The sequence below is a fragment of the Delphinapterus leucas genome, chromosome 2 (genome assembly GCF_059928025.1).
Source record: "Delphinapterus leucas isolate spDelLeu-1000000601 "Yukka" chromosome 2, BTC_Dleu_Yukka2, whole genome shotgun sequence".
In the NCBI taxonomy this organism is placed as follows: domain Eukaryota; kingdom Metazoa; phylum Chordata; class Mammalia; order Artiodactyla; family Monodontidae; genus Delphinapterus; species Delphinapterus leucas.
The window spans coordinates 179,544,322-179,566,211 of NC_143130.1; the positions used below are offsets into that span (position 1 = coordinate 179,544,322).

Consider the following 21,890-nt stretch of genomic DNA (forward strand, 5'->3'; position numbering starts at 1 on the left):
CTCACGTCACCAGGAGGCTCAGGATGCCCTGGAGATGCGCCATGGAGCCTGAAGCCAGTGAAGGGGACGAGATGAGAGAGGGATTCAGGGAGGACATAAGTAGAGTTCCCGAGGACGGTCAGAAATCAGCTGTCCTGTTATTAAAGGAAGTTCCGGTGGGTGGACGGGGAAGCAGAGATGGGGCAGGCCTGGCCTGCTAGACCACAGTGAGGATTTTAGACTTTATCCTGAGGGTAATGAGTAGTCACTGACGGTTTTTAAGGGAAGAAGTAGCACGGTTAGGTTGAATGATTTGGAGCGATCGCTCTGGCTGCAGTCTGGAGAATCGGTGGGTGTAGGGCGGGCCTCTGGAGGCAGTTAGAGCTGCACGCACTAGCTGACTGCAGAACTGAAGTGGAGCCTTCAGCCTGCCGCGGAGGCCCGAGGCCCGGGGCAGCCGGCACAGGAGGTAGTCGGAGCCGCTGCAGGTGCAGCTGTTTGAACCCTTCAAGGGCCTGGTGGGAGGGTGCCAGAGTTAAGTACTGCTTGGGCCTGGAAATCTGTAAGCTTATTCCCTGGGCCACAGAGAAGAAGGCTTCTCAAAAGATAGTACTTGACTCCCTTTAACTTTCATCAGCTGTAGGCTCTTGCATCTTCTGCAGCTGTGAGAAAAATTCATCTTAATAAAAATGTTCGCATCAGTCATGAAATAAGCTAGCATGAAGCACGGAGCAGGTTTCAGTTCTAGCAGCTTCGTTCTCCAGGAGTCTGAAGGTAATAAAAGAAAAAGTAAAATAAAGTATTGGAAGCAGCAGAGCCTGCTAATACTCATTGCTCAGAAATGAGGCTAATTAGAATTCTTGTGGCAAAAACTGCACACAGAGAATTTTAGAAAATATTTTTAAAAATTTCTTTTCCTTACTAGTTTTCTAATACACACACACTTATATTTGCTTGTTTCTAGACGACAATACCTACAGGAAACAAACTTTTTTTATTATGTTAATAATTTTGGACGTTCTATTAAGTTTCTTCTATATCCTCATAAATATCTTTAGGAAAATTAAAAACATTTTTAGGCATTTAAACTAATGGTGTAAATTTTAGCTCTCTAAAGAGTACAGAAGGGACTTCCCTGGTGGTCCAGTGGCTAAGGCAATGCGCTCCCAATGCAGGGAGCCCGGGTTCGATCCCTGGTCAGCTAACTAGATCTCTCACACTGCAACTAAGAGCCAGCACAGCCAAATAAATATTTTTTAAAATAAAAATAAATAAATAGTACTAAAGGGTAACAAAATAAGCCACCCCGAAATAGGCCACTTTGGCATAAAGATTATTTTGAGCTAAAAGCACTTGAAAGACAGCAGGTGCAAGAAGGGCACTGTGACCGCCCCCTTTTCTTCCTTTAGGCAGGAGATAAACCTCCCGCGTGAAAGCTGCCTTTCGTAAATCAGGAACAAAATGTGTTCTTATCACCAGAGAGCGAAAGAGGTCTGTGCAAACGGGTCTTGGTAAAATAACTCTTACCTTCCTTTAGTCTCCCCATAGATTTTAGCCCCTCTTCCACAGTGGCTACTTTTTGTTCAGCCTGGTATATAGGCAGTTGGGCCTATCTGCTTTTTGGGGTCTTCATTTTCCTATGGGTGCTCCCATGTGTACATTAAAAAATCTATATGGTTTTCTTTTGTTAATCTGTTTTATGTTAGTTTGACTCTCAGGCCCGTTTAGAGACTCTCAGAGAGGAGAGGAAGAGTTTGCCTCCCTTACTAAAAGTTGAATTATAACTATCTCTGCTTCTGAGGTTATTTGCATCTATTTCTACCATACCTATATGTCAGAAATAACATATAATGGTATTTCTGCTCATCTTTTCCCAACTCCTTGTTCAGTAACATCACGTTGCTAGCTTGAAGTTGTCCATGGTGGAAGTCATTGCACTATGGAAATTGGCAAATTTTCCAAATCAGGGCTTGACTTACTGTTTTGTTGATTGTCCAGACTTAGGAAAGTGAAGGATGAAATGTTAGTACACTTGACCTTTGAACAATGCGTGTTTGAACTTCGCAGATCCACTTATGCTCAGATTTTTTTCTGTAGTACTATATACTCTCAGGTTGGTTCAGTCTGCAGATGTGGCACCTCTGATATGGAGGGCCGACTGTAAAGTTGTATGCAGATTTTTGACTGTATGGAGGGTCGGCACCCCGACCCCTAAGTTGTTTGAGGGTCAACTGTAATGTGGATTAAATTAAGAAGTATATCTTGGGACTTCCTGGTGGTCAAGTGGTTGAGACTCCATGCTCACAATGCAGGGGCCTGGGTTCGCTCCCTGGTCAGGGAACTAGATCCCGTGTGCCGCAACTAAGACCCGGCACAGCCAAATAAATAAATAAATGGTAAAAAAAAAAAAAAAAAAAAAAAAAAAGTAGTGTATCTTGTCGGTTGACATCAGATTGTGAATAAACCAAATTGAGAAAATATTCTTCCAGTATTTGAAAGCTGTTATCCATTTCATCAAAGAAATCATTTGTGGACTTCCCTGGTGGCGGAGTGGTTAAGAGTCCGCCTGCCAATGCAGGAGACATGGGTTCAAGCCCTGGTCCGGGAAGATCCCACATGCTGCGGAGCAACTGAGCCTGTGTACCACAACTAGTGAGCGTGCACTCTAGAGCCCATACGCCTAGAGCCCGTGCTCCTCAACAAGAGAAGCCACCACAATGAGAAGCCCGCGCACCGCAACAAAGAGTAGTCCCCGCTTGCCACAACTAGAGAAAGCCAGCGTGCAGCAGCGGAGACCCAACGCAGCCAAAAATAAATAAATAAATAACAAAAGAAAATCATTTGTGTCCTTGACAAATAGGTGAGGTCAGTAGGTCTTGTTCACCCTTAATTAATTAATTACAAAAAAAAATCATTTGTGTCCTTGACAAATAGATGAGGTCAGTAGTTCTTGTTCACCCTTAATTAATTAATTACAAAAAAAAAATCATTTGTGTCCTTGACAAATAGATGAGGTCAGTAGGTCTTGTTCACCCTACTTCTTTTTTTTTTTTAAATTAATTAATTTATTTTTGGCTGCGTTGGGTCTTCGTTGCTGCACGCGGGCTTTCTCTAGTTGCAGCGAGCGGGGGCTACTCTTTGTTGCGGTGTGCGGGCTTCTCATTGTGGTGGCTTCTCTTGTTGAGGAGCACGGGCTCTAGGCGCGCGGGCTTCAGTAGTTGCAGCACGCCGGCTCAGTAGTTGTGGCTCACGGGCTCTAGAGCACAGGCTCAGTAGTTGTGGCAGACAGGCTTAGTTGCTCCGTGGCATGTGGGATCTTCCCTGACCAGGGCTCGAACCCGTGTCCCCTGCATTGGTAGGCGGATTCTCAACCCCTGTGCCACCAGGGAAGCCCCCACCCTACTTCTTAACATCAAATCACCTTTGTGTCCTAAGTATTATACGCTTACTAATTAGTCACCTGCAACCAGGGTTTGGCTATTAATACCAAATTTAGCAAAAATCAGTGAAGGAACTGCAATGAGATACCACTTCGTACCCACTAGGATGGCTGTCATTTTAAAAAATGGACAATAGCAGGTGTTGGTGAGGAATGTAAAATGATACAGCCACTTCGGAAAACAGTTTGGCAGTTCCTCAAAGTGTTAAACAGAGTCACCATATGACCCAGCAATGCTACTCCTGTATATACACCCAAGAGAATTGAAAACATATGTCCACACAAAAATCTGTACACAAATGTTCATAGCAGCATTATTTATAATAGCCAAAAAGTGGAAACAACCCGAATGTTCTCAGCTGATAAATGGATAAACAAAATGTGTTTATACCCACACTATGGACTGTCACTCAGCCATAAAAAGAAGTGAAGTATTGGCAACACATACTACAGCTTGGATGAACCTGGAAAACATGTTCGGTGAAAGAAGCCAGTCACAAAAGAGCACGTTGTATGATTCCATTTACATGAAATATATAGAACAGGCAAATGCATGGAGTCGTGGTTGCCAGGGACTGGGGGAGGGGAAGAATGGGGAGTGACTGCTCTTGGGTACGGGGTTTCTTTCGGGGGTGATGGAAATGTTCCGGAATTAGTAATAATAGTTGCCCAGCTCTGTGAACATGCTAAAAACACTGAATTGTATACATTAAAAGGGTTAATTTTATAGTAATACTGTTTTTTTAAAAAATATTTATTTATTTGGCTGTGTAGGATCTTAGTTGCGGCATGTGGGATCTAGTTCCCTGACCAGGGATCAAACCCAGACCCCTGCATTGGGAGCGCGGAGTCTTAGCCACTGCGCCACCAGGGAAGTTATGTGAATTATATATCACTAAAGTTGTTAAAAATTAATGAAAGCAGTTTGTGAGAATCAATTGGCTATGTAAAATTTATGAGGAAAGGTATCGTATGTTTTATTATTATTTGTAAAGTGTGTGCTGCACATCCTTATATCAGTGAAGTTATAACCACATGCGTCCCCCAGCCATATTAAACATGGGCACACCACTGCCCAGGGGGCGGCTCCATCCACTGGTTCCTCAACGCTGTCCCCAGGCCTTCTCCCGTTCCTCTGTCCCTGCAGCCCCCATACCGCCACAGCCTCAGAGAATGGCTCTTCCTCTCCACCCCCTCAGAGTGGTCATGTCCCCCCAGAACAGGCCTGAAGGACCCTTCCTTGCATTCCCCTGGGACCTCCTCTAGCTTCTTAAGCTCCATTACTGATGTGTAAATTTGAGTGAATTTTAGGGCATATTCTACTTGTCACCAAATCTTTAACTCATTACTACATAGGTTCTTTTTAGTGATTGGACATTTTCTATCAATTTTTTTTTTTTGGCTGCATTGGGTCTTTGTTGCTGTGCGCAGGCTTTTCTCTAGTTGCGGTGAGCGGGGGCTAGTCTTTGTTGCGGTGCGCGGGCTTCTCATTGCGGTGGCTTCTCGTTGCGGAGCATGGGCTCTAGGCGTGCGGGCTTCAGTAGTTGTGGCTCGTGGGCTCGGTAGTTGTGGCTCACAGGCTCTAGAGCCCAGGCTCAGTAGTTGTGGCTCACGGGCTTAGTTGCTCCGCGGTACGTGGGATCTTCCCGGACCAGGGTCGAACCCGTGTCCCCTACATTGGCAGGTGGATTCTTAACCACTGCGCCACCAGGGAAGGCCTCTATCTGTCTTTTTTTCTCCCCAGTCAAATGCTGTATTCTGGGCTTCCCTGGTGGCGCAGTGGTTGAGAGTCCGCCTGCCGATGCAGGGGATACGGGTTCGTGCCCCGGTCTGGGAAGATCCCACATGCCGCGGAGCGGCTGGGCCCGTGAGCCATGGCCGCTGAACCTGCGCGTCCGGAGCCTGTGCTCCACAACGGGAGAGGCCACAACAGTGAGAGGCCTGCGTACCAAAAAAAAAAAAAAAAATGCTGTATTCTTTTACCTAATCTGTCAAGGGTCCTTAAAATTTTGAAATTTTTTTTAAAAGATACTTTTCTAGAAATGTTTTGAGAGTCTGAGGGAATCACATGTACTTTTCAACATTTCCTGCTCACTCACTTATTCTAGACGCAAAATAATTTTCTAAATAGTAAGCATTCCTTTTTTTAAAAAAAAATATTAATTTATTTTTGGCTGCGCTGGGTCTTTGTTGCGGCCCTAGGGCTCCTCTGGTTGTGGCGCTTAGTTGAGGTATGTGGGATCTTAGTTCCAGGGATTGAACCTGGGATCGAACCCAGGCCCCCTGCATTGGGAGCGTGGAGTCTTAACCACTGGACCACCAGGGAAGTCCCCAAATAGTAAGCATTCTAATGCTGAGCTGAACATGCCACAGATTTTTAATAAAATATTATAAATGCCAGTGTTGTCCTAAAGGCAGAGCTATAATGTGTTATAACTCAGAAACTCTGTGTTCTCAGGTGTAAGGAGAAGCTTTTTGCATGAGTGGATGTCCCTGCATATTTTGTAATATAACTTGACCTGCTGAACTCTGAGCGGTGATGGCAGAGCTGATGTAACCTCCTCAGGTGTTCTCTGTGGTCTGAACTATCCTCGCTAGGTGGCCACACCGAGCTTTGTAACCCACTTCCCGACCAAACCCGCTGCTATCCTTGTCATGTTTTAAATTCTTCCTATTTTTAGACTGCCTGGGAATTTAGAAGACTTAGGAAGGTCATAGCATCCAAGACAAGGAGAGGGCCGACGGGTAGTGCTGCATTTAGCAGTCTCCTTCGGTTAATGCCAAGTTCTTGGGATGCTTGGTGTAGGTTGGTGGTGCTTAGTGGCAGCCGTCAAAGCGAAAACTAACTGACTGTGTTTCCTGAAGAGTGACTTGGTTTCCTTTCTCAGTCTACACTTGGTTCTTTACTCTAATTGTCCAGGGTTGAGTCCAGGGACCAGAAGATGGTCAGACCCACACCAGGGAGAGGAACGCTGAGGATTGTACACCAAGCTGAGCTTCTGCTTGGCCTCTCCTTTCCTCCCATGGTGCTCCTGCCAAGTGAGCCATTGCAAAACACACAGCTGCACCTGGTTATCTGCATTAATTTGTGAAATGATTAGCTATTAAAGCTACGTTTTTCAAATGAAATTATAAGTAAGCTGCTTACTGATAGAAAAAGAGCTGCTTTATCTTAAACTTTGCAAACCCTGCATCTCTATTTTTAGTTCCTTGGAAGTTGCAGCTTATAATGGTGATAGTGAAGTACTGAAGTATCCTAAATGAAGGGCCTTCTAAATGCAGAAGAACTGTTAATTATGTTCAATATAGTAATTTTTTATCTTTGTAAGTTTTACCACTCTTTTAATTGACTTTATTGAGGTGTAATTTATATATAATGAGTGCACCCATTTCGAGTTTGATGAGTTGTGACAAATGTGTAAATCTGTGCAATCACCACCCCAATAAGATCCAGAACATCACTCCAATCCCCTCCACCCCTCACTCTAGGCTACCATTGATCTGATTACTCTTTCTAGAATGTCACATAAGTGGAATCACATAGAACGTCCTCTTTGGTGCCTGGCTCTTTCGCTCTGTGTGTTGTTTTGAGACCTGTCCGTGTTCCACCTGTCAGTGGCTCACTCTTCTGTGCTGCTGAGTAGTTCTCTGGTTGTTTCTGGAGGGAGGACTGGCGGGAGGCCCTCCGATGTTCCGGAGGTAGAAGTCGTGCTCAGTAGAGCTTTTGCTCTTTTAAAATCGGAGGACAGTTAATTTACAGTGTTGTGTTACCTTCGGGTGTACAGCAAAGTGATTTAGTTATACATTTTCCATTATAGGTAGAGCTTTCTTTTTTAAAAATAGGGTATAAGAGATTTCCAAACTGAATGTTATTTCCCCCCATGGATTGTGGTTACATTGATCTTTTAACAGACAAATGGATAGTCTTTTAATTACTCAGCTGATCTCTTTATTTTAATATCAGGTTTATTGAAGTCCAGTTCACATATAGTAAAATTCACTCCTGGCAGACATGTACGCCACAATTCAAGGTATCAATCACTTTCACCACCCCAGAAAATTCCTTTGTAGTCACCCCCTTCCTCTACCCCAGCACGTGTCTTTTCCAGGATGTCTTGGGAATAGAACCATCCAGTGTGCAGCCTCTTTGGTGTGGCCTCTTCAATCCGCATAGTGCCTTTGAGATTCATCTGTGTTACCTGTAGTCTCCTCTGTTGTCGAGTAGTGTCCGTCACATGTATATGCCGTGCTGTGTTTTTCTGTTCATCAGTGGAAGGGTATTTCGGCTAATTCCAGATTTTGGCAGTTATACATAAAGCCACTTTAAACAGTCATATCCAGGTTTTTGTGCGAACATGTGTACTCATGCATCTTGGATAAATAACCTGGGAAGGGGTTGCTGGGTTGTATGTTAGGTGTGTGTTTAATTTTATAATGGACTGCTGACTTTTTTCCCAAGTGGTTGTATCATTTTGCATTGCCATGAGCACTATTTAAGAACTCGATTGTTTTATGTCCTTGACAGCACTTGTTTTGGCAGATTTTTTTTTAGCCATATTAATAGGTGTGTAGTGATATCTCATTGTGGTTTTGATTTGCATTTCTCTAATGACTAATGATGTTGAGCTTTTTTTTTTTTTTTTTTTTGCGGTACACGGGCCTCTCACTGTTGTGGCCTCTCCCGTTGCGGAGCACAGGCTCCGGACGCGCAGGCTCAGCAGCCATGGCTCACGGGCCCAGCCGCTCCGCAGCATGTGGGATCTTCCCGGACCAGGACATGAACCTGCGTCCCCTGCATCGACAGACGGACCCCCAACCACTGCGCCACCAGGGAAGCCCGATGTTGAGCATTTTTTATGTGCTTTTATTTGTCATCTATATATCTTCTTCGGAAACTTTTATTTAAATATTTTGCCCATTTTTATATTGGGTTGTGTGTTTTCTTATTATGGAGTTTTGAAAAGTCTATATATAATCTAGAAACAAGTCCTTTTACAGATTTGCATGTATTTTCTCCCAGTCTGTGGCTTGTCTTTTCATTTTCTTAATAGTGTCTTTAGGAGAACAGAAGAGTTTAACTTTGGTGTAGTCCAGTTCATCTATTTCTTATTTTGTGGATTGTGCTTTTGGTGTTGTACGTAAGAAATCTTTGCCTAATCCAAGCTTGTAGAATTTTTAGTGTTTTAGAAGTTTTATAGTTTTAGATTTTACATTTTACGTCTTTGATCCATTTTGCGTTAATTTTTGTATATGATACTTCAAAGCACAGGTTGACATTCTTTTTTCGCCTTGTGATGTTGAATTATTCCAGCACCATTGTTGAACATGTTTGGTGTGGTATTAACGTGAATGCTATTTATTATAGTTCTTTTCATTTGGATATTCCCTGGCACATAGTCTTAAAAAAGAGGAAGCTGACAAGGGTCTTCAATAAATCTGGACTGTTCATTTTATAATACTAGAGATTCGTTAAGTTGTATAGTAACGCCATGCGTTTTGTTAAAGGTCTCAAGATTCTGCCCTCCAAGAAAATCTTGCCATGATTGGATAGGACCCCCAGATAAATATTCAAACCTTCGACCTGTTCACTTCTACATCCCTGAAAATGAATCACCATTGGAACAAAAGTTAAGAGAATTAAGACAAGAAACACAAGAATGGAACCAACAGTTCTGGGCAAACCAGAATTTGACTTTTCTTAAGGTAAGTTTAGGTTTCGGGTCAGAATGAGAAATAATACAGTTGGCCACTTGGGGGTGCTAAATCTTTAGCATCTGCTTTGCCTTTCAGTTATTTGGCAGCATCTCATTGCCTCCCCGCCATACATATGTATGTGTGTATATATGCATAGAATTTTAAAATCAGTATGTAACTATAAAGAAGAAATATTGATCATTCACAGAATCACAGATCTTGAGACGTTCAAGGAAGTAAAGAGAGTAGCAGAGCCAGAACCAGAACTGCAGGTTCCACATGTATATACGCTTGTGTGTGTGTGTATGTTTATGAAATTATGGGTGCCTGGGATGTGTTGTCATTCTTCCTGAGAATTCAGGATTCTTATTAGCATACTCATCAATAAACTACGAGAAAGGAGTATAAATATTCTAATCCAGAAGAAAGACTTAGGCGATGCATGTTTACCCATTTGGGCAGGCTAAGTCAAATGGAGTTGCATTTATCTTATTCTGTGGATTTATAAGCAAACAGTGCCTCCCAAAGGTTATTAAACATCTCATTTTCAAATCCTATTTCAAGCATGAAACTTTTAACTAAGTTCAGATGGTTTAAAACAGGCTTTGAGATGGGCCACTTCTCAGGAAATCCACATCCAGATTTCTCCAGAACACGAGAGCTGTGTCCTAGCCAAGGAAAAACGGAAAGATGAAGAAAGGGAATTCTGATAGCTGTCTTCTTTTAGGAAAAAGAAAAATTTATTGACTCAAGACTAAAAGCCAAAGGCCTGGAACTGAGAGCTGAATCAGGTGAGTTCTTTTTCTGCCAACACTGGTTTTGTTTGAGTAACTATACGAGAAGGTGTAAAGAAAGAGTATTAGGGCCTCCCTGGCCGTCCAGCGGTTAAGACCCACACTCCCACTGCATGGGGCGCAGGTTCCACCCCTGGTCAGGGAACTAGATCCCATGTGCCTCTCGGCACAGCCCCAAAAAAAGAAACGAAAAAGAAAGGATGTTGAATGAAGTAGAGAAGCTCAGGGGGCAGGCCATGGCTCCAGGGGCAGGCGCTGTGAGGCCACGTCCTCGGTGGGACGTGGCTCCAGGGGCAGGCGCTCTGAGGCCGTGTCCTCGGCGGGACGCACGTCTGTCCTCCTCCCGCTCCCTCTCCTGTCTTTGGGTGAGGTCAGCCCTCTCGTCATTTTGGGTCATTCTGATCGATGACCTCTTTCTGACCTTTGGACTTATATCTGAGGTCCCATGGCTTCAGCAGCCTCTGTCTCTTCTGCCCTGGCTTCTCTTCCCTGCTTCCTGATGGCAGTTCATGGTCCCACTGGCCATGAGCCGGAAACTGCAGAGTCATCCTGGAAGCCCCTCCCCACCCCTTCATCCTTCATCTCTCCACCAGATTTCCCTCTTAGGTGTTTCTCAGCACCTTTGCTACTCCCTGTCCTTTTTTTTTTTTTTTTTAATAAATTTATTTTTATTTATTTATTTTTGGCTGTGTTGGGTCTTTGTTGCTGTGCACAGGCTTCCTCTAGTTGTGGCTTGTGGGATTTAGAACGCAGGCTCAGTAGTTGTGGCGCATGGGCTTAGTTGCTTGGTGGCATGTGGGATCTTCCTGGCCCAGGGCTTGAACCCGTGTTCTCTGCATTGGCAGGCAGATTCTTAACCACTGCGCCACCAGGGCAGTCCCTACTCCCTGTTCTTTAAACATGGCTTTAATTCAGGCTCTTGTTAATTCTCTGCCTATTGCAGTATCTTCCTAATTGGTTCCCTGGCCCCCAATCTTTAAATCAGGGGTCATTAGACTTTCTGTAAAGGGCTAGATAGTAAATAGTTTAGTCTCTCTGGGCCATATGGGTCTCTCCTTCAACTGGTCAGCTCTGCTGTTGTTCTGTGAAAGCAGCCATAGAAAATACATAAATTAATGGGCGTGAACTTGTCCCAATAAAACTGTATTTACAAAATCAGCTGGTAGGCCAGATTTGGCCTACAGGCTGTAGTTTAGCAACTCATGCCTAAAAACCATTCTTTGCAGCGTAGCCAGTCTGTTCTACCCCAAATGCAGTTCTGACAGTTGCCACTCAGCTTAGGTTTTTAGATTTCCTGTGACGACAGAGTGACAGCCGTGCTCCTCCTTCTGGATTGGAGGCCTGCCCGGCCCCTGCCTGTTTTACTTGTTTTACCTGTTTTGTGTCTTGTTCCCCAGGCTGCGCGCTTCATGTGTCAGGGATGCAGACTGCATTCAGTTCCCTCTGCCTACCGTGCTGTCCTTTCTTTTGGATGGAGAATCTAGTGCTCAGAATAACCTTTAATCATTTTCTCTTGCTGTTGATGTTTGGCCTGAATAAGATTTTGTTCTGTTGGTTAAACAGGTGTCTACTGTCAGAACATTCTGATGGAAAATCTGAAATCGTTGACCCCCAAAGCCAGGTCTTTGTTGGGCTAAAGCACTGTGACTCTACCTGCTCGTGGTAGCCTTGCCTGGGCTCATTAGAATAGAGGTCTGGGGAGGATGGAGTTAGCCCCATGCTGGGCCCAGTCGTGTGCTGTCTGCTGCACGGGCCCCGCTGAGGGTCTGGGAGGGCAGGAGTGAGCAGGAAAAGGTGCTATGTCCTATCAGTTTTTGTTTGTTTTTTGGTTGTTTTTTGGGGGGGGGGGCAGTAAATATTTTAATTTTTGTTTTATTTTTATGGTGACAGACAATTTTCAAGTTTATTTCCTTTTTTTTTTTTTTTATATACAAAGCTAAACCACAAACAGTTACAACCAAGACATTTTATCTCCCATTTACGCACTCCCATTGAATCCTCCTCCAATTGGCTGGCCGCTGAGCAGGCAAGTGTGGGGTGAGGGGAAGACTTTCTTAGGTAGCACCGTCCTTAGGCCGGGGGCCGGGGCATCGAGGCGAGGACAGGCTCTCATCCCGAAGCACAGAATGAGAGCCCTGACTTCAGGACTGTGCCCTTTGCACATATGTTCTGTTTTACTTCCCATGATGAACCAATGAGGTAGGTACTGTTACTTTTACCATTTTGTAGATGAGGATCCTGAGGGCAAGTTGTCTGACCAAAATCACAGAGTGAGTAAGTGGAGGGGCCTAGGTCCTGACCTGGAGAGTGGGTTGCCGGGGAGGCCCACAGGCCACTGTCTTCTGTGAGTATCATGGGTTCCTACTGATGGCGTTACTGAGTGTTCAAAGATGGGCCTTAATTAGATTTCAGATTAGTTTGGTAAGAAAACAGGAAAGAGTATCTTGAGGAAAGGACTCGTGAAGGGAGGTTCCCGCTCTGTCAGCTGTTTAAACAGTTACCAGGCTGCAGTGATGGAAAGGGGGGGGGGGCGGGGACAGGTGTGTCACCCCCGTGGGCCAGAGCACGCATGTGTAATACCTGAGTGCAGGGGTCTCACAGAACCCAGGAAAGAGGAGTTTCATTTAATAAATGATGTTGGAGAAACTAATTATTTTAGGCCCAAAAGGATAAATTTAGATTCATGCTCCCTGTAATACAAATGTATTCCAAACGGATGAAAAAGTTAATTATTAAAAATCAGTTGTTTATGGAGTAAAAAGTTAAGTACATCGCTCCTAGTTGTAGAAAGTCTAACAATAAAAGTGACCCTCCATTATCTGGAGGAGTGATGATTCCCTGAGCTTGACAGTAAGGGTAGAAAGATTCAGGAACGTGAAAACTGACAATGTCTGGATTAGTCAGGACTCCCTTTGATCTGTCCTCCTGGAAAGGAGAGTTTGCTGAGGGGACACGAAGTGGCCCAGACCCAGGACCAGGGGAGAGCCGGGCCCAGGCATGGCCTGCACTCAGACGCCGGCACTAGAGGGAACCCAGGACATCCTCCCTCCTCTCGTTTCACCTCCTCTCTACCCCACTGCTTCAGCCTTCTCTTGCTGTAAACAGGCTTTTTCCACCTCTCAGTTTATACCTCCCAGGTCCAAGGAAGTAGCCAGACTGAGGCTCTGCCCAGGCGCGGTTCTGTTGAAGGAGTGAGGCTGCTCCACAGACAGTGCCCAGCAAACCCGAGGGCCAGGCAAAGGGGTCCACGTCCAGGAAACACATTAAACATGAACGGCAGGTGGCGGGAGACGTTTGTGGCAGAGATGAAGAGGCGTGTGGACTTTACGAAAAGCCTTAACAAATTTGTAGAAATAGCAAAACACCTGCAGAGGAATAATGTGACTACAAGAAAAAAACTCCTCAAACTAAATTTCACAGTGTGTATTAAAACAGCACCTAGGCCTTGTTTTATGCTTATTGAACTCAAGATGTTTTCCCAGCTCCTTTTCCAGAAGGATTTAGTTGCATGAAGGACGCATATGCCAAGAAGCGGGGAAATTATGACCACTGAATATCTAAGAATTCATCCTATAGGAAAACATGGGAAGACTTCACTCTGTGTTCCTTGCAGCATTGTCTTTCATTGCCAAACAGTGGAAAGTATCTAAATGTCCGGTCACTTCAGATTAGATAAGGCTGTGGTGGCCCACTGTGCACTGGATGTTCACTGGAATATTCTGCAGCAGTCTAGGAACATTATTGACTTAATTTCAAGTGCGAAAAGTAGAATGCCATGACGTCAACGCTGCCTGCCCCCAGATTAAATCTCGTGTAAGGCAGGCAGTGCTGTGGGAGGGTTCTTGCCTCTAGTTTCTTTTACTGCTGAAGTGTTTATGCAGCTGGAGTGGCGTGCCATCAGGATGGATTTACTTTAAGTCAGCTGGTATTTAAGAAGCACCCACTCGGTTTTCGGTAAATGTGTAATAGATTAGATTGTTCTGCCTATCGTTCTTAGTATTACTAAAGTTCAGTGTCACATTGCAGTGTTGACAGGCGTGGAACCTGAATTACTTAGCAAACATTTATGGTGCGTCTGCTTTACGCTGAGCGCCACCTGGTAATGTTTAGGCAGGACACCAAACTAGACCAGTAGCTGAAGGTGGCACCCCGACCTGTCCTTAGAACCCTGGGGCGCCTGCTGTTCTGCCAGCAGCGGTGACGAGTGTGCCTCTCTGTGCCAGGCCCGTCCCACCTGCCGCCCTGACCGCGACTCGGTTTGTCTCAGAGCAGCCTTATGAGGTGTGCTGTTGTGATCTGCGTCCTGGAGCCCGGAGAAACCACAGCCCGGCCACAGGGCCGGCGAGGGACGGAAGCGCGGCCCGTGGAACCGCTGCCTGCGGGGCCAGGAGGACACAGCCCACCTGCTCAGCTCCTCTCGTCAGTGTGAGAGGCAGGGGAGGCCGGCTGGAGGGTGCACACACGCCTCTCCCTGGAGGACCGGCGGAACCTGCTTGCAGCTTAGGAGACGCCGTGCTCTGGGGCCAGCATGCTGGCCCCGCTCCCTGAAGCGAGAGCTCTGTTTGTGGCGCCCTCATCGCGCTCCAGCCCTGCCTGCCCCTCTCCTCCCTCACTCTGTTCAGCCATGTCTCTGCCTCTCCACACCCTTCATTTGCTCTGCCCATGCTGCTCCCCTTCTCCGCCCTGTGGAATCCTAGCTGGCTGTCACCTTCCCTGGGAGCCTTCGGCTTCCCTCCCCGCCGCAGGCAGCTGGTTGTCCCTCTCTTTCCCCGATCGGCATCCACCCCTTGATTGATTCCAGGTATTTATTGAACACCTGCCACATCCCAGGCTAGTCCTGGGGACCAGCTGGGGACGAGACAGAGCCACGGCCTCGCCTTTGTGGAGCAGACCTCCTTGCGTGGGCCGGGAGGGTGACCAGCAGACAAGCAGCTCGGTGAACGCACTCTGCACTCCCGGGGTGTCGACCGCGGGGGAGAAAGAAGCCGGGGGGAGGGGAGGAGCGGCGTTTTCGCAGAGTGGGGGCATCGGGGGAGGTTGGGAGAGGGTCTTGCAGATGGAGGTCTCGAGGGCCAGCAGGAGGCCGGGTCAGAGGAGTGAGGACACGTGGAATCGACTGCTCTTCACTCAGGCGCTGGGGGTCCAGGTGACTCGTGGGGCCCTGCTCAGGCTGGCTGGGAGGTGGCCCTTCTGTCTCGTGGGGGACAGCCACGCTTGTACTGTGCGGTCTCGTTTGCCTTTGTGCTGTGTGCGTTCAGGGTTGGCCACTTTCCCTCCTGTTTCTGTAAAAATGTGCCCTGGGGTTGCCTTCCCAGCTCTGTCTCTGTCTCCCGAAACTCCTGGTGTGGTTGAAGTGTCAGCATCAGCTTTGCAGCCAGGAAACACGGCCTCTGTCTGGAGTCCTGGAGAGAGGGCTAACCCGGGGGAGCCAGAGCGCGGGCCCCTCTGGATGGGGGTGCTCTGCAAGTGCAGGGTGTCCTGAGGCTGGCCCCTGGCCTGCTGTACCGTCCTGAGTCACAGGGGCCCTACTGCCTGCTTGGCAGGCTGTGGTTCCTGTCCTGTGTGGCCTTTCAAGTCTCGTGAGAGTGTGGAGGGCAGGGGCATCCCTGAGGGTGGGCGTCACGTTTGGCATCTCCTACCACAGAGGCTACCAGGTCAGTCCGTGTGTGCCGCCAGTCCCCACCAGCACCTAGTGTGTTACCGGGTTCAGTGTGTGCACTGACGCGGAGTGGCATGGTTAGGCTGCTGTCTGCCCCGGGCTGCGTTCTACTTAGGAAGCACGTCGTTTCCCTTATGCTGATATACTGGTAGCTCACAGTCTCCACTCAGAAACTTCAGAAACCATTGGCCTGTGTGTGCTGAAACACATCCCACACCTATGTGTATATCAATTGTGAAGAAAACTAGTTACACTGTAACCATTAGGGTCCAATGGTAGAGGAAGGTATTTTTCCCCCTTAAGTCTCTTTTTCTTTACTGAGATATAATTCACGTACTGTAAAATTCACACTTTTTTTTTTTTTTTGCGGTACGCGGGCCTCTCACTGTTGTGGCCTCTCCCGTTGCAGAGCACAGGCTCCGGACGCGCAGGCTCAGCGGCCATGGCTCACGGGCCCAGCTGCTCCGCGGCACGTGGGATCCTCCCAGACCAGGTCACGAACCCGTGTCCCCTGCATCGGCAGGTGGACTCTCAACCACTGCACCACCAGGGAAGCCCATTATTTATCATTTTTATATCTCCTTTGGAGAAATGTTTATTCAAATCCTTTAAAATCGGGTTATTTTAAAGGATTTAATTGGGTTATTTCTCTTTTTATTGTTGAGTTGTAAGAGTTCTTTACATACTCTGGATATTAGACCGGTATTAGAAGGATGATTTGCAAATATTTTCTCCCATTCTATAGGTTGTCTTTTCACTTTTTCAGTAGTGCCCTTTGAAGCACAAAAAGTTTAAATTTTGATGAAATCTGGACTTCCCTCGTGATGCAGTGGTTAAGAATCTGCCTGCCAACCCAGAGGACATGGGTTCAATCCCTGGTCCGGGAAGATCTCACATGCCACGGAGCAACTAAGCCTGTGGGCCACAACTACTGAGCCCATGTGCCACAACTACTGAAGCCTGTGCGCCTAGAGCCTGTGCTCTGCAACAAGAGAAGCCAGTGCAATGAGAAGCCCACGCACCACAACAAAGAGTAGCCCCCTCTCGCCATAACTAGAGAAAGCCTGTGCGCAGCAGTGAAGACGCAACACAGCCAAAAATAAATAAATAAAATAAAATTTAAAAATAATTTTTTTTGGATGAATCCAATTTATCTATTCTTTTCTTTGTTTGCCTGTGCTTTAGGTGTCATATCTAAAATGCATTGCTTAATTCAAGGTGATGAAGATTTGCACGTGTTTTCTTCCAAGAATTGTATAGTTTTATCTCTTACATTTAGGTCTTTAGATTATTTTTGTTTATGGTGTGAGATGGGATTCAGCTTGGTTTTTTTTTACATGTAGATATCCAGTTGTCCTAAGCATCGTTTGTTGAAAAGACTATTTGTCCCCATTGAATTGTCTTGGTACCCTTGTCGAAAATCACTTGCCCATAAATGTTTGGGTTTAGCTTTGTTCTGTTGATCTGTAAGCCTGTTCTTCTGCTGGTATCACACTGTCTTGATTACTGTAGCTTTGTAGTAAGTTTTGAATATAAGAAGTGTGAATCCTCCAACTATGATTTCCTTTTCCAAGGTTGCTTTGGCTACTGGGTTTCCTTGCATTTTTATATAAATTTTAGGATCCACTTACCAATTTCTTTTTTGTTTGTTTTTTGGGTTTTTTTGGCTGCACCACGCAGCTTGTGGGATATTAGTTCCCCAACCAGGGATTGAACCTGGGCCCTCGGCAATGAGAGCGCAGAGTCCTAACCACTGGACCACCAGGGAATTCCCTGTCAATTTCTGGGGCGAGAAAAAAAAAGCCAGCTGGGGTTTTGGTAGGGTTTGTGTTGAATCTATATGTCATTATGGGAGAGTGTTGCCACCTTAACGGTATTAGGTCTTTGAAACCATGAACATGGGATGTCTTTCCATTTTTTATTAGGTCCTTCACTTCTATGTTTTGTAGTTTTTAGTGTGTAAGTCTTATACTTCCTGTCTTAAATTTATCCTGTCTTTCATTCTTTTTGATGCTGTTGTAAATGAAATTGTTTTCTTAATTTTGTTTTCAGATTGTTTATTGCAAGTGTATAGAAATACAGTTGATATTTGTATATTGATCTTGTATCCTGCAACCCTGCTGAACTCATTTGTTAACTCTAATAATTGTTTGGAGAACCCTTCCCCTTAAGTCTTAATGTTTAAGTTGAAATTAATTTTCAGGTCAAAAAGCAACATTGAATGCAGAAGAAATGGCTGACTTTTACAAGGAATTTTTAAGTAAAAATTTTCAGAAGCACATGTATTACAACAGGTGGGTGTCTGCTTTTTTCCTGAAAGTTTGAATATCACAACCATATTGTCTATCTGAATTTAACATTTGTGTTTATATTAAAGGTAGAAGTTGCTATCAGCTTAGTGTTTGCACTTTTAAATAAAAATGACAGCTTCAAGTTACTTGCATGGCAGCCCTAAAGCAGCTTGCACCCCTAGTGCGTAGACAGTGGGTTCTACACAGCACTTCCCGCTGAAAGGAGCCTGGACTCCACGGAGAAGCACAGTCTGGGGCAGGAGCAGCACGAGAGGAGTCGAGACATCTTGTGTTTGAAAGAGAGGAAGCTCGGAGCCCAGCGGGGTCGTGTGAGAACAGCACAGAAGGCGATTCACGGGGCTCCTGTAGGCCAGAGGCGAAGCCATTGCAGCCACACAAAGAAAATGACGGCTGTGGATTAAAAATCTATCAAATACACTAACATCTTTGCGATCATAATGACACTGAGCGGCTCACAGGCATCGCGGGGTATTGCTAGGCAGCCAACCCATTGTTCTGAAAATCCATTAGGGAAGGAGCGCCTCCAAAGAACAGTCACCTCTCCTGCCTTTCCTGCACCGACTGGATTCCAGGGTAGCCAAACGAAGGAGCATTTTTCTTGGTAGAAGAATGACAGCTGACGCGGGAGTGCTGGAGTTAGATCTGGGCCTCATCACCCCGCAGCTGCTAACCGCTCGGCAGCAGGGCTGATGGGCACTTCGTAATGGACGGGTTGGGCTGATCGCACGTGAACCCCTGGTTCCTCTTCGCACCGTGCGGAGTGGGGCAGCGGCCTGCCTGCACCTCTGTGAGGTGTCCTCACCAAACAAGGGGACTGCAGTCTGGCAGTCCTCCGGGTCTAATACCAGGTTACAGGAACAAGATAAAAGGGTGTGTTGGGGGGGTGGAGAGAGCAGGTCACAGACTGTGCTTAAATCGTAGCCTGAAGATACAGTCCCAGATGTTGGAAATTCTGAAAGACAGACGATCCAGTTTCAACCAGTAACTAGGATTAAAAAAAAAAAAAGGACAGCTTAAAGTTATTTGCATGGCAGCCCTAAAGCAGCTTGCACCCCTAGTGCATAGACAGTGGGTTCTACACAGGGGGAGCTAATATTATAGGATAAAAGAGGCTTCATGCAGTGTGTAGACAATGTTTGGATCCTAATACAGACAAACCACCTATAAAAAGGTATTTTTGACAATCAGTCAAAGAAAACTGAACAGTGACTGTATATTAGGTTGTATAGATAAGTTATTGTTCACTTTATCAGATACAATGATGGTATTGTGGTTAGGTGTTTTTAAAAAAGGTTTTGACGATACATAGTGATGTGTATTCCTAGGTGTGACGATAGGACGTGGCGTTTGAGATTTGCTGTGACATTCATAGGGCAATGGCCACGCCGGATGGGCGGGTGGGGCAGGGTCTAGACAGTGGGGTGATCGTCGAGTCTGGAGGAGCTCTTGAGTGACACTCAGGCATAAAGCCCAGTCCTGCAGCGTCCAGAGTCTGTTGCTAATGCTGTCATGTGTCACTCTGAACTAGCTGAGTTATTCAGTCAAGCCAGTATTAGTTAGATTTCCCTGGACCTTTGATTTCTGGCGTGGACACGGCATGTTTGCATCTTGCTTCCTCTCCGGTGAGCTTGATGTTTTCCGTGTGGCACTCAGAGTAGAGAGAGGGTCGGACAGCAGTGGAGCCTGCGCGCTCCCCCTCTGTGCCCGCACCACCTCCTGCCCCTGCTTTCCTTATGGAAGCGGGAACAGCTTAGTTTATCTTTTCCACTCTCCCAGTTCAGGTTGTCTGTATCGGTGGAGTGGAATCTGACTTTTCCCTAGTAACCTAAGAACTTTAATCTCGGTGGGATACCAGTTTTCTTTTTTCTGGAAGCCTTTTTTATTTATTTAGGGCATTGCTTCCCATTTATAGCATCATTGAAGTGGATAGAAATGTAAGATCGTCCTCGTGTGGAGAGGGGTTTTCTGTCCAGCTGTGCAAAGGCTCCAGGAAACGGGCATTTTTGCCTCTTGCTACTGCTTCACTCAAGCCCTTGGTTATTCTCCATTCTTCTATGCTGAGATCCAGTCAACCATTTGAGTCCAGTCTGGAATAGCAGTTCCATGTTCCCTCATTAGCTCATTTGGACGAAAAGCACTGATACTTGCTGGCATTTCAGCTTCCAGGGGCTCAGCACTGAGAGTCTGGAATGTGTGCTTTCCATTGTGGAAACTTGCCAAGTTTTGCCCATTCAGCTGCTGACAATGTGAATTTGCAAGTTCTGACATGTTCTGTAGAGTAATTCACAGGCAAGTGAGCCTATGACAGCATGTAACTCCATCCCAGTATTTGTATGAGAAGTTCTGGAATATCCCTTTCGAGACACAAGTTACCCAGAAGTTCAGATCATCAAGAAAAAGAAGATACGAAACTTGATGATGTTGGCACTTGCGATAAGTTAGCTTCTCAAGATGGAGTACTTTTGTCATGTGCTTCTTATGCAATTAAGGTGCCAAAGCCTGGAGGGTCCCCACTGAGTTCTTGCAGAGCCTCCAGTCCTTTTCTGAGAGGTTGCGCCCCCATCGCTCTACAGTTGTGTCTCCGAGAGAATGCCGCTGGGCTCTGGGGGCCCCCAGGCTTCCGAGAGCTCTTTCTGTGTCTTCTAGCAAAAACTGAGGAAGGCTGCAGCAGCTTCCAGGAGTGGGAAAAGCGGGGTCGGGGTGCCCTGGGCACATCAGCCTGATGAAAATCCAGGTGGAAGGCAGGCAGGCTTTTATGGGCAGTCTAGCTTTAAAGAGGGCGGGGAATGGCAGAGATGGTGGGGAAGGGTGGAAGAGGAGACAGTCGGATGCCTGAGCGTGGGTCACGTGTGCTTGTGCTGTTCTTCTTCAGGGACTGGTACAAGCGTAATTTTGCCATCACCTTCTTCATGGGAAAAGTGGCCCTGGAGAGGATTTGGAACAAGCTTAGACTGAAACGAAAGAAGACCAGCAATTAGGAGCCCACCCTGACCCACCCGCCCCGCGTCTAAGTTTCCACGAGCAGCAGCTGCCTATAGGAACTCGTTGTACGAGGGCTCTAAGAGCTGTGTGTGCAGGGCAGGCTGGGAGGATGCGGGTCCTGGTGCGCTGTGGCCCATGTGGCTCCGTCCTGACTGTGGATTCCAAGCTGGCTCTTGGTCATGGAAGTGATGTTAATAAATAAAACCCAAGCACTGTGTGCCTGTTTTCTGTTTTTGTGAATTATACCAGTTTGAAAGAGAACAATATAAAGATATTAATAAAATTTCACTTGAAAAAATTGACTCGACTGATAGGAATGTTTTGGAGTGTTGCCACGGCCTCGCCTGACCAGTGGGCCCTGGTTATTGGAGGGCCCCGGGTCCAGGCCCTGATGAAGCGCGGCTGTCCTGGGAGGCGTCCGGACACAGACCCGGAAGCAGGTGCGGCTTCTCCAACAGGCCCCAGGGGACTTCTCTCCATTTATTCCAGGGAGGCAGAGCCTGTTTCCAAGGTTTTCCGGAACAGCTTGCTGTGGCTCGTGTCCCTCTGCTTCAATTCTTATAAAATCAGCATTGTTTGAAATAGGATTACGTGGTTATAAAATGATGAGGCTCACTTTGTACTGTGTCCTGGAGCCGTGGCGGGGAAGGGGTGGGGGGACCTGCCTGAGCAGCGGGGAAGTGGCCTTCTGAGTCAGGGCACAAGGTGTCCTCTGAGGACAGATGAGACATCTGGATTTTACCAAAAGCCGCTTGGCAAGCAGTTTTTATTCCAAAACGGGATGTGACCGTAGAGTCGAAAGGCTGGATTTTTTCTGTGGCTTATAAACTGCTACCATCGAAGATGATTTCCAAGGAGAAATTCCAGAGACCAGAGGAAGCACGTCATCCCACCCCACCCCACCCCAGGCTCTTCAGGGCCACGCGGGTGGACGAGGGTGATGCTGAAGAGGAAAGCCGAGCGCTGGGCGCCACTGAGCACCGTGGTTCCTGGCGAACACTGTGCGGCCCATCAGCTCCGTGGGCTGTTAA

General features: G+C 46.5%; 1 protein-coding gene and 1 non-coding gene across 6 annotated transcripts in view; one reads left to right on the plus strand and one right to left on the minus strand.

Moving 5' to 3' along the window:
* COA8 (cytochrome c oxidase assembly factor 8) overlaps positions 1 to 21,076 on the plus strand; it is a 38,724-nt gene extending 17,648 nt beyond the window's left edge. Inside the window, exons 2-6 of one of the 5 annotated variants that reach the window (XR_016392283.1) lie at positions 8,924 to 9,121; positions 9,840 to 9,903; positions 11,843 to 15,052; positions 17,769 to 17,859; positions 17,943 to 21,076. Coding sequence is in view for 2 of the 5 variants with exons in the window: in XM_022575998.3 (XP_022431706.3) it covers positions 8,924 to 9,121; positions 9,840 to 9,903; positions 17,769 to 17,859; positions 20,750 to 20,855 (459 nt within the window). In the remaining 3 variants the exon portion in view is untranslated. Of the gene's footprint in view, positions 1 to 8,923; positions 9,122 to 9,839; positions 9,904 to 11,842; positions 15,053 to 17,768; positions 17,860 to 17,942 lie in introns of those variants that run through there. The other 4 variants (XR_016392284.1, XR_016392285.1, XM_022575999.3 and 1 more) reach the window with 4 other exon arrangements.
* On the minus strand, positions 17,261 to 17,333 carry TRNAE-CUC (transfer RNA glutamic acid (anticodon CUC)). The gene has a single exon. It is a non-coding gene; the product is annotated as a tRNA-Glu (tRNA).
* Positions 21,077 to 21,890: the final 814 nt, after the last annotated feature.